Raw genomic sequence first — 14530 nt, 5'->3', positions numbered from 1 at the left:
CTCGGGGCACGCTGAGGTATTTTTAGTTTATGTTTTAAATTGACTCATATTGCGAGAGGTGAGTTAAGCCTTTTAATTTTTGTTTTTCAAAATCAACTCATATTGCTAGAGGTGAGTTGAGCCTCGAGAACGCCGAGGTATTTTCAATTTTGTGTTTTAATTTCAACTCATATTGCGAGAGGTGAGTTGAGCCTCGAATCACTGTTGAGGTATTTTCAATTTCTGTTTTCAATTTACGTTGTTCAAGAATCAACTCATATTGCGAGAGGTAGGTTGAACCTTTTAATTTCTACTTTTTCAAAATCAACTCATATTGCGAGAGGTGAGTTGAGCCTCAGGACACGCTGAGGTAATTTCAATTTCTGTTGTCAAAAAATCAACTCAGTATTGCAGTGGCGAGTTGAGCCTCGTGTCACACGCCGAGGTATTTTCAATTTCCGTTTTCAATTTTGCCTTTCAAAAAATCAACTCATATTGCGAGAGGTGAGTTGAGCCTCAGGACACGCTGAGGTAATTTCAATTTCTGTTGTCAAAAAAGTCAACTCGTATTGCGAGAGGTGAGTTGAGCCTCAGATCACACGTCGAGGTATTTTCAATTTCCATTTTTCAATTTCTGCATTTCAAAAAAAAAAAATCAACTCATATTGCGAGAGGTGAGTTGAGCCTCGGGACACGCTGAGGTAATTTCAATTTCTGTTTTCAAAATTCAACTCATATTGTGAGAAATGAGTTGAGCCTCAAGACACGTTGAGGTATTTTCAATTTGTTTTCAAAAATCAACTTATATTGCGAGAGGTGAGTTGACCCTTGGCTCATCTTATTGAGCTATTTTCAATTTCTATCTTTCAAAAAATCAACTCATATTGCGAGAGGTGAGTTGAGCTTGAGATCACACACTGAGGTATTTTTTCAATTTATATTTTCAAAAAATCAACTCACATTGCGAGATGTGAGTTGAGCCTCGAGTTACATGTCGAGGTATTTTCAAAATCTGTTTTCAAATTCATTTTCAAAATCAACTCATATTGCGAGAAGTGAGTTGAGCCTTGGCTCACGTCTTTGAGCTATTTTCAATTCTTTTTTTTCAAAAATTCAACTCATATTGCGAGAGGTGAGTTGAGCTTTTAATTCTGCGAGAGTTGAGTTGAGTCTTTTAATTTCATTTTTCAAAATCAACTCATATTGCGAGAGGTGAGTTGAACCTCCAATCACATATCGAGGTATTTTCAAAATCGCTTTTCAAGTTAAGTTTCAAAAATCAACTCATATTGCGAGAGGTGAGTTGAGCCTTGGCTCACGCTACTGAGCTATTTTCAATTTCTGCTTTTAATGTCTGCTTTTTAGAGAGTCAATTCATATTGCAAAAATGAGTTGAGCTCAGGATCACATGCCGAGTAGAGAATAAAGATTGAAGGCGATTGAAGACGTCGATTCTCGCCTCCTTAAAGTTGTAGTGGAGTTGATCGAGGCATCGATCTTGCCTTTCCGAGTCGCAGAAGAGAAGACCAAAACCTTATCTCACTTGAAGCGATAAAAGAGCATATTGAAATTGTAGATCTTATCTTTACGAGTTACAGATGAAGCGGATCGAAGCCACAAATCTCATATCCTTGAAGTTACTTTGGAACAGATTGAAGCTACAAGGCATATCTCCGAATTTGCGATGGATTGAACCAAAGCTACAAGATGCGATGGACTGAAAAGAGACTAACTAAACAAGAAGAGTTCCAAAGCAAGTCAAGACCTAGCAAGACCGGCAAGTTTGGTCTTCCTTGAAAGTCTTTGCTCTATTATCGTTGTACGACAATGAGCAAAAGGGCAACAGAGAAGCCCAAATTGCCCGCCCAATTATATGAAAACCCAACCAAACCTCTAAACCCACTAAAACCCTTAACCCATGACCCATTTACATCTACCCAAACCCAATTCAAAAGCCCATTAAGCCCCCAAAAAAAACCTAACCCAAAAAAAAAAAAGAAAAAAAAAAAGAAAAAGAAAAACCTACCAAAAAAACCTAACCCAAAAAAAAAAAGAAGAAAAAGAAAAACCTAACAAAAAAGATAAAAAACCTAGCCACCTAACCACTTTCCCACTTGCCCCATTTTTCCTCCCATTGTCTACCACCACCACCTACAAAATAGAAAAAAAAAGAAAATCATGTAAAAGATGGCTATAAAAGCCATTCAAAAATCATGTAAAAAGAAAGGAGGAGGATTTTACAAAGATTGAAAAAAAAACACAAAATCCTTCAAATTTTGAACACAAAAGAAACATCAATAAAAGGTTGCATCTTTTCCTTTTTTCCTCTTCTTTCGAATCTTTTTTTTCTTTTTTTTGTGTTGTTTTTTTTCTTTCTTTATATATACATATATTGTTAAAAATTTACCTTTTCCGCCACTGTATGGCGTGGGTCATGTGGTGGACGACGGGCGGAGATCGACGATCGACCGGTGACCGGTGACCGGCCCCCCTTGGCCGGATTTCCTTTCCCCCCTCCCTTCTCTCTTCTTTCCCCTTTCTTTTTTTTAGGTATTTTATATATATTATGTATATATTTTTAATGCCATTAGTTATATATTTCTTATGTATATATTCTTAAATACTATTATATACATATATATATATATATATATTTTAAATATCATATTGTGTATATATTATTATTACAAATTATTACTATTGTTAGTATTATTATAACTATTATTATATTAGTGTATATTTTATGTACATATGTATATATATATATATATTTTGCACATATCATTATTTTATATTATTGTTGTAAATTTTTATGTATATATTTTTATGTACGTTCCTAATATTTTCTTTTATTGTAGATATTATTATTATTATTATTACATACTTTTATTATATGCATATATATATATATATATGTATTTTTATGTACATATTATTATTTTATATTATTATTACCAAATATATCATTTTTCCTATTTTATTATTAGTACATGATTTGTTTTTATTTTGTAAATATCATTATTATTGTTATTCTAATATTCTAGTATTCCATGTTAATATTTTTCATTAATGATATCATTTTTTAAGTCCTTTATCTATTTTAATTTCTCACTTTAGGAATATTTTTCTCATGTTTTAATTAATTTCAAAAATAAGACAATGTACCAATTTAATATTAAGCCATCGATTTTATCGCTATGTTGGGTGAAATTCGTCGGCTTGTGTTAAAAAACGGGACACCCTTTCTAAAAAAAAATCGAAAACTAAAAATTCTCATTTTTCAATCGGATCATGATTAAATATTATATTGAACTCGTATTTTTGAAAATCAAGTCAACACATGTTTATGAGATACCAATTTTGGGCGTCGCGAGGGTGCTAATACTTTCCTCACGCGTAACTGACTCCCGAACCCCAATTTTTCTCTGGACTTTCATGTAGACCTAAATTTGGCCTTCTTTTTGTTTTAAAATAATTTTATTAGGTGTCCGATCACACCTATAAAAAAGGATCGGTGGCGACTCCCTTTGTTAATAAAATCGAAAGTTGGTTTTCAAATGTTTAATAAATCGCCACAATTAACGACCAAGCAAAGCTAAAAATTTTTTTTTACGTCGCTACAAATACTATAACATCCATACTTGAGTGAAAAACACTATCTTATTGCACCGCTAGTCGTAGAAATTTAAGACTTTTTCGTCTCTGCATCTAATTGGCGAAAAGTTGCAGCCCTCGAGGCTATTTTAGTTGCTTTGTGTTCTCAGTTCATCTATAAATAGACATTGTTATCAGAAGCAGAAAAGGTAAACAATAAGTAAAGGCACTTCTTATATCTAACTAACAGCATTTCTGCTCTATACATAGCTGATATCCATAGTTGTTTAGGTAAATATGGCATAATTAGGAAACCCCAACTCATAACTTAAAACTTGAGTTTGATACATGAAGTACTTTTCTTAGTGATCTTAGCTGCAATCAACAAAACCCAAGTCAGTTTCCAATCTTAGTGATATGGCCATTGGGTTTTGAGCTTCGTTTCTTTTTCTCTTTTTTTATTTTTTTATTTTGCCTTTATTGCTTTCTTTCTTTCCTTCTCTGTTGAGGAACATGCTGGGTTCTTTTCCTAGTCACCTTTTGACTTTAGAGGCTAAAACTTGATGATTATGAAGCTTTTTTACATGTTTAGAGAAAGGAGAAAGCATGATTTCCAGCTCTTTTGACTGAAAATGTTGTTAAGTTAGATTCCTTTACCAAAGATCAACCTTGTTAATGGGGGAAATAATCATTGCTTCCTTTCATTTCTGTTTTGCTTCAACATTTATTGGATCATTCATGCACTATTCTTTTCTTATTCACAAAGAGTTTAACCATGTTGCCAGCCTGCCTAACATTCATACTTCTTTCATAGCATGTAAAATAATTAAGATAATCAGACGGTCTACATTGAATCAAACCTGCAGTTCCTAAGCAACTAGCCATTAAAACCCCAACAAGACCCAGCCAGTTGAGTACTAACTAGGCACTACCACTAGCAGAAGATCAAAAACCGAAGAATATTTCATAGAAAAGAAAACCTTTATCAGATGATCTTGTGAATCAAACTAGTTAAACCACATGAACTTGGAAGATCCCAATGCTAACATAAGACCCAGATGGAGCAATTTCATGCTTAGGATCCATCTCATAAAAACTCATTTCATAGTTACAAACAAGGCTTGCATGAAATTTGTTTGATTCTTGTCCTGTATGGACTGATTCATGAGTCATGTCATAAATGAGAATTGGAGAAGATGATATGAAATTACAATGCTTTGGAGTCCAATTGTACAAAATTTCCAGATTTTAATAACAATAAAGTTTGAAAGTAGGCCAGCCCAGTAAAGCGAACAATAAGATTCAAAACTCATGGAAGTGGAACAACACTACATGACAAATAGCAACTTCAAGGGAGCATGCATGCATGCATGCCCACTTCCACATCAGTTCCCAACATGCCAAATGCCATGAGTAACATACTTCACCAACCAGCTATCACTCAACTCTAGGTGAGACAAAGAAATAACATAAACACAGCTTATCTGCATTCTCTATGTTCAAGCCTTTTCTGGTAAAAACAGAACAGAAGAAAGGGAAGACTCAAAATGTTGAAGAAAATGTGACTAGAAACAAGAAAACATATTGTTATTTCAACAGTGAAGGCTAAAAATGTTCAAGAAATGCTTTTGTTTTAATCTAACCAACCACCAAAATACAGAGGCATGTTTGGTTACATAACAAGTGCAGCAAAATTAACATTAAACCAAATAAAAACAACTTATGAATCTAAAATTCAGTACAACCTTAGTAAGGTCCTTGCAATAGAATGTGCATTGCTTGCCCTGGTTTTGCCTGACCCACCTCTCCGGCTCGCGCTCATCGGTGCCATGTAGAACCTTAACAGTCCATTATCAAAGTGATTTGGTGAATATCTTGCACTCCTGTTCCTTTCTAACACAAAATCATCTTTTTTCTTCTTGCTATGCCCATTTGACTCAACATAGTTCTTCCTTGCACCACTAAATGATCCTGCACCGAAACTGCTAGAATTCCTCCAGCTTACGCTGCTATTGCTCCTCATTACCTTTGGATTAAAACCTCCTCTCACATCTCCATTCCTTTCCCCTCTCAACTCAGGCCAAGATTCTGAATATGACCTCTCCACACCGTTAGCTCTAGAATACCTATCTTCATCCTCATCTTTGTTAACACTCTTCCTGTTAATAAAGCCCCAAATGTTCCAAGCTTTACTCCACCTCCGTGACTTCTTAGATGACTCTTTCTGTTCCCCATTCCCAATCACAGATGCATTATCTTTGAAGCCAATCTCAAAAGTGTCTGAATAATCATCCCTCAAAGAATTTGAATCCCTGGAATCCCTATCAGGAATGACAGGCTTAGGTCCATGGGTGTAATCAACAGTTGCAGGGGAAACCTTTGTACTAGAAACCGACCTCATTTCCTCCATTTCAGCCACTATAGCTGCAGCAGTCTTCCTACTAGAACTGGACCTGTCAAGACTTTTTCTTCTCCTAGAATCAGAATAATAATCCCTTGTTTGAGCTGACCCTCCAGGAAGCGATTCATCCTCCTCAGTAACAGAATTCATAGCCGTCGGGTCCTCCACAGGGATCTGAGTATCAGACCTCATAACATGATGAACTGGAGCATCTTCCGCAACGGAAACCATTGTGGGCATTCTTGGGAACATTCTCCCCATCAGATATCCATCGCAGGAAGCTCTTGGTTCATCAAAAGAATATCTGGGATCATCACATGACATTCTTGCTGCATCAAAAGACATCCTTGGTGCATCAAATGACATCCTCCCAGCATCAAGGGAAAACCTTGGGTCTGTATCACAAGACCTTCTCCCGAACCCATAATCCGCAATTTCTGACTGGGTTTCTCTGTATTGTCTGCCTATGGGCTTCTCCACTGGCAATCTCGCTGACCCACATCCATTTCCCCTCTTTTTAAGTTTTTGTTTTTGCCTCCATTTTTGTAATTTCTTGCTGAAGACTGAAGCAGCTGACCAGAAACTCCCAGCAATCTCTTTGAGATCTCGTCCAGAAGCGTTCTTTGTTTGCGAATCAAGATCTATATGATCCTTCATGGGCTTCAGCTCCTCTTCTTGGCACAGTTCCTTTTCGTATTCTTCCACAATTTCTTCAACTTTCTCTTCTATCAAATTCGTAGCAGAAGCAGCCACATTGGGCGGTTGTTCTTCTACGATCACTATGTCGTCATTGTGATCGGTTTCACTCTCAGTTTGGTCTTCTTCTTTGCTTTCAAAAACAGGACCTTGACCAACAGTCGAAGAAGCCAAATTTCGAGCTTCAGCTTCAGCAACTTCAGAAGACCTCCCGTTTGCAGTTGCTTCTTGATAAAAGAGTGACCAAAGGGTGTTTCGAGCCCTAACGTCACAAGATTTCCTCTGGGGCTCAAAAACACCAGAGAAACCCTCGTTTTTCGAGGCCGAAAAGGACTTTGTTCGCCGGAGCTCGGGAAAAAACCCGGACTGTGTGCCACCTCCTCCGGAAGGCTTGAAAATGGCTTTAAGTGCAGCGGTGGCGGTTGAAGTACTGGCGGCGATGGGAGGTTTCCGAGAAGAAGAAGAAGCAGAAGAAGACGAAGGCTCGAGAACAGCGAGACGTTCGTAGAGGCATGAGGGGCAAAAGCCAGTAAAATGCTCTTGAGGATGGCGGTCACAGGAGGTAGAAGGACGGTGAGGCTGAGGCGGTTGTGGCGGCGGTGCTAACCCAGGAAGTGGTGGCTCCACGTTGGGATTCATAACCGGTAGTGGCATGAGAGGAGCGCTCTGCTCATATTAGTAGCTTCAGTCAGAGAAAATTAATAAATTATAAAATTATAAAATAAAAAATAAAATGTAAGAGAAATTAGTTTTTGTTTAATTTGGTTTTCCCCTTTCCCTCTGGGATTGGGCCTTTCAATACTGTTTAGCTCCAACAGACAGTGAGAAGAAAGAAAGAGAAAACAGAATGATGGTAGTAACGGGAAAAAAATTAGAAAATAAAGATAAATAGTAAAAAGAAGAAGACATAAATAAATAAATAATAGAAAATCTCGGCGAGTGACCCATGACACGTATACTTTAGTTAGGGTTTTCCACTTAAATATTGTAAAATATTTAATTAAAAGGGATAAAACAATTTTTAGTCCCTAAATTTAACTATTCTTACAACTTGGTCCTTAAACTATTTTTGGTCCACATTAGTCCCAGAACTTGGTAACTTTTTTTCAATTTGATCCCAAGGTGTGATGACATGACACTCTTAGATTGTACTATATCATCACTTGAAAATTTTAAATATATATAATTAAAAAATAAAAAAATCCAAGTAGCGACGTGGAATAATCTCAAAGTGTCACGTTGACATACCTTAATTGAATCCAACTTTAGGGACCAAATTGGGAAATTTTCCAAGTTAAAAACTAATGTGGACAAAAATAAATTTATGGATTAAGGTGAGAAAAGTTGCTAAGTTTAATGACTAAATGTTGCCTTATCCCGAATTAAATCTTAAAATAGGTTTCTTCAAAAGTTAATTCTCAAAATGTGTTTTTAGGGTTTGAGTTTTGTAATATGTAATGTGCCATCAAGCTTTTTGCATCCCATTAGAATCAAGGCAATCATTATGAAATGATTAAAAAGGTACCTATAGATATGAAGTTCACCATAAATTATTTAAGTTTTAAACTATAATAATATAATGTAATTTTGTAAGGACGTGGATAACACTTAAATAGAACTTGACATCCGTAGGTTTCAAGGTCTTCATGGTTTTTTTAAATATGTAAATAGTAATCTATATCCGATTATTTGAAAAGAGAAACGAAACTTTGAATACACCTCACCACCTCTTTAAAAAACTTCTAAATGAACCTAACCTTAAAATCTATAAATATTCCATCCAACTCATTAGTTTCTTTTAGAAAACCCAAAATATTCGTTTTATACATTTTATACTATGATACATACTTAAGATTTTCTAAATAAATGTTTTCAATCATAAAATGATATGTCACTCAAAATTTTACAATAATGGAGGATTCTCTAATAGTTCATTGTCATAGTAATATGGGAGTAAATCCACTTGATAGTAGAATCATTCATCACCTAATAGCCATTGATTTCAATAATGATAGCTTTGGAAAGTTATGTCCATTTCGACATTCATCTCTCTCTGATTGACTAATGGAGACCCGAGACTCATACATTTTATCTCTTATATAAAAAGTAACAATAACGTTAGAAGATGTGACATTACTAACCATAAGTCTGATTTCTTTAGACTTTGAGTTAAGGTCACATGGTAAAATAGATGATTTAAGCATCTCCCAATGAATCCAGCACTTGAAGATATTGAACATCATGCTAGAACTTACATTTTTCACTTGATTAGAGGTGTGCTGATGTCAGAATAATCTGACAACTTAGTTTATACCATATATCTCCCATTATTATATAATTTTAGAATGACGAATACGTACAGTTGAGGGTCTGTTGTTTTGACATGCCTATATAGAAGGCATTATGTAATGCATGTAAAGTGGGGAACAATAAAGAAACTAGCTCCTTTATGATTTTATAATCATGAGAGATGTCAAATATCATGGATTGCGCGTCTATGCCTTTTCAAAATCTTAGTTTCTCTCTTGTTAGAACATAAAATTCGCTACATATGTTATAAATTAATTATATTCTAAATGATTAAGTACTATCATTTCATATTTTAATAGGTGGCCTAAGTATCATGACCATACAACTTACTAGAAGAACAATATTGTAGCAATACGATTATCTATTGATATTGAATCAAATATTTTAGTAATATATGTGTTATAATAATATTTATTTACTATAATCAATATTACCTCATAATTGAATTTAAATGCATCACTTTTATTAGTTTTACAATTTGTGTAGATATCATACTAGGTGGAAAGGTTACTACCATACTACTAGTTGAAGCAAGTGTGCATAATAATGTTTTTAACATGTGCACATCATTTATATGCTTCTCTTATATCAAGTGGCATTAATTTGATTGGGTTTATGATAGTTTGAGTTGTCCAAGAAATTTTGACAAATCCAAAGAACATTGAAAAGTATCATGTTATAGGTTTGCATAAAAGGATGGAGAATATTGGGCTATTAAACATGCCATGCACATCACATATTGTACCAATCGTCTTTAACATAGCCCACAAGTTGTATTGATCATGGATGATGATTTGCAACTTCCACAATTTATGATAAACAGTTTAGGACCAATGGCAAACCATATGTGTATTAGATGGAACAGGCTCCTGCACATTAGATTCAACATCCAATTTTGCAACATCAAAAGAGGGACATGGAAGCATGGGGCAAACTTGTTGAAGTAGGCCAAGCCAAAGGAAGGAGAAATTTGAAACTTCATCATGAAAAATATTAAGGCATCAACAAAGTTGTTAAAAGGTGGCACTACGGTCGAGATTGAGCTCGACCTCATCACGAAAATAGATGAGGGCTAGCCATTTCTAATTTGTATCGAACTAATGATCGAGTTAAAAAAATTTCAAGTACGAGTGTAGTTAAATGTGGATTATTTATTAATTGATTACGACATTGAGAAAGACATCGAAATTGAATTGAAATAATAATAGTAAATAACTTAAGGATTGAGTTTCAATGAAAAGAGAATGGACATATCAAATGTGCGAGGATAGGAAATGATGACATTAATGGTGGAGGACTTGAGAAGTAATAAATCATGGCTTAAAAATTAAATAAACCAAGACCTTGTATGAAATTAAGCCATTACTATTGTTAAGTTAATGGAGAGTAATGATATTAACCATGGATTTCCACTAAGTCAATTAACAAGAGATCATGTCCATTGAAAATGATAATTATATATTAATTATAATTACTTTATTAATGGATTAAAAAATAAAAAGAAAAGCTATTCATGTTTCCTACCCTTATAAATGTTGCTCCCTAGTAAAATTGGAGAAGAAAACTTTCATGAGAATTCCTTGGTGTCGTGGGTAGTTCTTCAAAAATTTGGTAAGCTCCCTTTGAATCTTAGTTGATTAATAACTTAAGATGGTAATTATGAGTGAACCCATTCATTTAATTGTTGAATTTAAAAATAAAATGCAAGGATGGCCATGGTTGGAACACTTAGAAAATCTAGGGAGATAAAGCTTGGTCAAGTATGTCTAATGGTTTTAGACATTTTTTTGGTATAACTAAGTTCAAAGTGGTGTAGGTAAGCTATGGATGAAGCTAGATTAAGATTTTGACAAAAAAGGTTCATGACACCATTATTGGATGCTTGAAGAGCTTGTGAGAAAATGAAAAGAACTTTGGATTTAAAACATATTCATGACACCCTAAATGGCCATTTGAAGTTAAGTACGCATATTGATTGTGTTAGAGTTGTATGACCCGAAACCCATCGCTTGTTAAAGAAATAACCTTTGGACTTTTCGAGTTCGTACAGGAATATATTTTTTCTATTAGAAATTGATTATAATAGGATTGTTTAACCTTTAAATAGATATAGTTGAAATCTTCTTGTATTGTGTGTTTTACAACATAGTGAATTTCTTCTCATCTGCCCGTGATTTTTCCCGATAGGGGTTTTTCATATAAAATTTATGTGTGTTTATTTTTTTTTCTTATTGCTTTGCTATCATTCCTACTTCTATTATCAACGTTGATTATAACAATGTAGTATCAGAGCCAAGTTTCTTGTTTCGATCATGATAATGGTGACATTGAAGTATGATATTCTGCTGTTGGATCACAACACCAGATTTGCATTGTGGCAGGTAAAGATGCAGATAGTTCTTACGCAAATAGATTTGGAAGATGCGTTGCTAGGGTGGATAAGATGCCTTCGACATTAGCACTTGAAGAAAAGAAGTACAATGATCGAAAGGCTTTATCATAATTACATTTGCATCTGTCAAATGAAATTCTACAAGATGTGTTGAAGTAGAATCATCGCTACATTGTGGGTAAAGCTAAAACAACTATGCATGTCAAAAAACCTAACTAGGAAGTTGCATATGAAATAGCGTCTTTATCTCATCGTTTGGAATAAGTCTTTGTAAAACACTTAACTGTGTTTAAAGAAATTGTCCTAGACTTAGAGGCTATGGAGGTTCAGTAAGATAAAGAGGATTTAGGGTTAATCCTACTTTGTTTGTTTCTCCCGTCTTATTCAACCTTTAGAGATACGATTTTATATAGTTGCGAATTTCTCACAGTTGATGAAGTCTATGATTTTTTAGTCTTGTATGAAAAGATGAAGCATCTTGTGGCTAAGTTCAACTCTCAAGGAGAGGGTTTCATTATTCATGGGGGACAAGAACACAATATTAGTGATCATCGATGGAGGAAACATGAACGAAATCCTGGCAGTAAATTTAGAGGTAAATCGAAATCTTCAAACAAATGTAACACCTGTAATTTTTGCAAATATGAAGAGCACATTAAGTCTAAGTGCTATAAGTTGCAAAATAAAATCAAAGTGAATAAAAAGGGAAAACAACTAGAACAATTTGGTGAAGCTAATGTGGTGGAAGACTATAGCGATGGTGAACTCCTAATTGCTTCTGTTGAGAACTCGAAAGTAAGCGACGAGTGGATCCTCAATTCTAGTTGCACTTTCCATATGAGTCTCAATCGGGATTGATTTGCAACATATGAAAGAATATTTGAAGGTATTATTTTGATGGGACATAATGCTTCATATAGAATTGCAAGTATTGGCACAATCAAAATTAATATATTCAATGGAGTTATCAAAGAACTAGGTGATGTACAACATGTACCATAATTGAAGAGAAATTTTGTAACACCCCTTACCCAAGTCTGAGGCTGGGACTGCGCACGAGGCATTACCTGACTTAAACACATGTATACGATCATTCCCGAGTTATAAAAATTAGATCAAATTTAAAACTTTTTACTCTTAATTAAAGAATTCTTAATATGGGCCTACGAGGTCCAAATCACATTTTGGAAACAATTCGAACACCTTTGAAAACTTTGAAAAATGTCATTTCAGATAGGGCACACACTCGTATGGAAAGGCAACACACCCGTGTCCTAAACCCGTGTGAATTTATTTGCTAATTCAGACCTACAGGGGTTTTTACACGGCCTGACACATGCCCATGTCCATGGCCCGTGTCCCTCACACAACCATGACACGTCCGTGTCTTAGCCCGTGTTTAAAAACCTTGACATTCTGTTTCTGACGTCAGCAACCAATTAGGGGCACACGACCAAGGCACACGCCTATGGCCAGAGGTCGTGCCCTCCACACGGCCGTGTCTTTTCCTGTGTGTTTACTACCATGCATACTGACTTGAAATTTTGAGGTGCAAGGGACACACGGCCTGACAACACGCCTATGAATCTGACCATCTGTTGCACATGGCCTAGACACACGCCCGTGTGTCTACCCGTGTAGACAAAAGTAAGGCTATCTACCAAGTCTTTTTGCCACCCTTACATGCATTAAATTATGCCACATCAAGACAAACCAATCTCATACACAACCATATGGCTAAATTAGTCCCCAACCTAACATTCCACACATTAGTGCCACTCTACTTATTCACAAACAAACTCAACAACATGGAAAACAATTCAATTTACTTATTCCCAAAAGAATATCATTACTTGCATTTATCAATAACCAATATTAGCCACCATCTATGGCATTATACAAAATGACTCAATGGCTATGACAAGCCACTCATTTGGCCCAAAATAATGTGACCATTACAAAAAAGACTAGTTCCTATACATGCCATAATCAAAATGATCAAACTAGTTATACCAAATGCTTCAAGGATAGTGTGACTAGCTTTTTCGACGTAAGGCGATGATCCACGAGCTACTGTGGCGGCACTATATGAAAATGCAAAGGAAGGGAGTAAGCATAAATCTTAGTAAGTGTATATATATATATATATATATATATATATATATATATATATATATGTGTAATTAGAAACACATTCGTCAAATGATAACTTATTAAACTTGAATGATGCATTTCATTTAGACCTCTCTATCTTACCCTTCACTTCATTTATGCATACCTGCTACATCTCGTTACATACCAAGGCCTTATTCATAAGTTTAGTATACATACTTGTAATTACCTGTAAAATAACTCAAGTTCATTCACTCTAATGACATGCCTCACTGGAATTATCACCAACTCATTCTTCGAGTCTCCTGTTGAACACTCGGAATACTAATGGATACATGGGAAGTTCGCACCTAAGCGCCATATAAGTAGCCAGAGCTACCTCATACTATGTAATGCTCACATTTTAAGCTATTCATGGGCCTTTTTACCAAGTTAGTACCCGGACCCCATAGCATTATCATGTAGCACCCGCTCATTAAGCTACTCACGAGTCTGTACAAAAAGTCAGCACCCGGACCCATATAGAGTTAACATGAAATGCTCGTTCAGCGAGTTACTCACTGGTTTAGTCACAAAGTCAATACCCGGACCCACATTACATATAACATTTATCTCATGAACTCAGACACAACTCATGAGTTCAGACCACATAGTTTTTCATGACATACCTTGTGTATCCTATACTATTCCTGAGGTTCAACGAGATTTCATATCTAACCCGATGTCATCGCACTTGCTCATAATGTAGGTTTTTACCAAGTTAGTACTTGGACCCCATAGCACTATCATGTAACACCCGTTCATTAAGCTACTCACGGGTCTGTACAAAATGTCAGCACCCGGACCCATATAGCGTTAACATAAAATACTCGCTTAGCGTCAGCGAGTTACTCACGGGTTTAGTCACGAAGTCAGTACCCAGACCCACATTACATATAACATTTATCTAATGAACTCAGACACAACTCATGAGTTCAGACCACATAGTTTTTCATGACATACCTTGTGTATCCTATACAATTCTTGAGATTCAACGAGATTATTTA

General features: G+C 35.4%; 1 protein-coding gene across 1 annotated transcript; it reads right to left on the bottom strand.

Moving 5' to 3' along the window:
* Positions 1–5139: 5139 nt before the first annotated feature.
* LOC108457757 (protein OCTOPUS-like) lies at positions 5140–7562 on the bottom strand. The gene has a single exon (XM_017756886.2). The coding sequence runs from the start codon at positions 7322–7324 to the stop codon at positions 5309–5311; it is 2016 nt and encodes a 671-aa protein (XP_017612375.1). The 5' UTR covers positions 7325–7562; the 3' UTR covers positions 5140–5308.
* Positions 7563–14530: the final 6968 nt, after the last annotated feature.

Source organism: Gossypium arboreum, chromosome 4, assembly GCF_025698485.1.
Source record: "Gossypium arboreum isolate Shixiya-1 chromosome 4, ASM2569848v2, whole genome shotgun sequence".
NCBI lineage: Eukaryota > Viridiplantae > Streptophyta > Magnoliopsida > Malvales > Malvaceae > Gossypium > Gossypium arboreum.
This window is presented reverse-complemented; position numbering and strand designations above follow the sequence as displayed.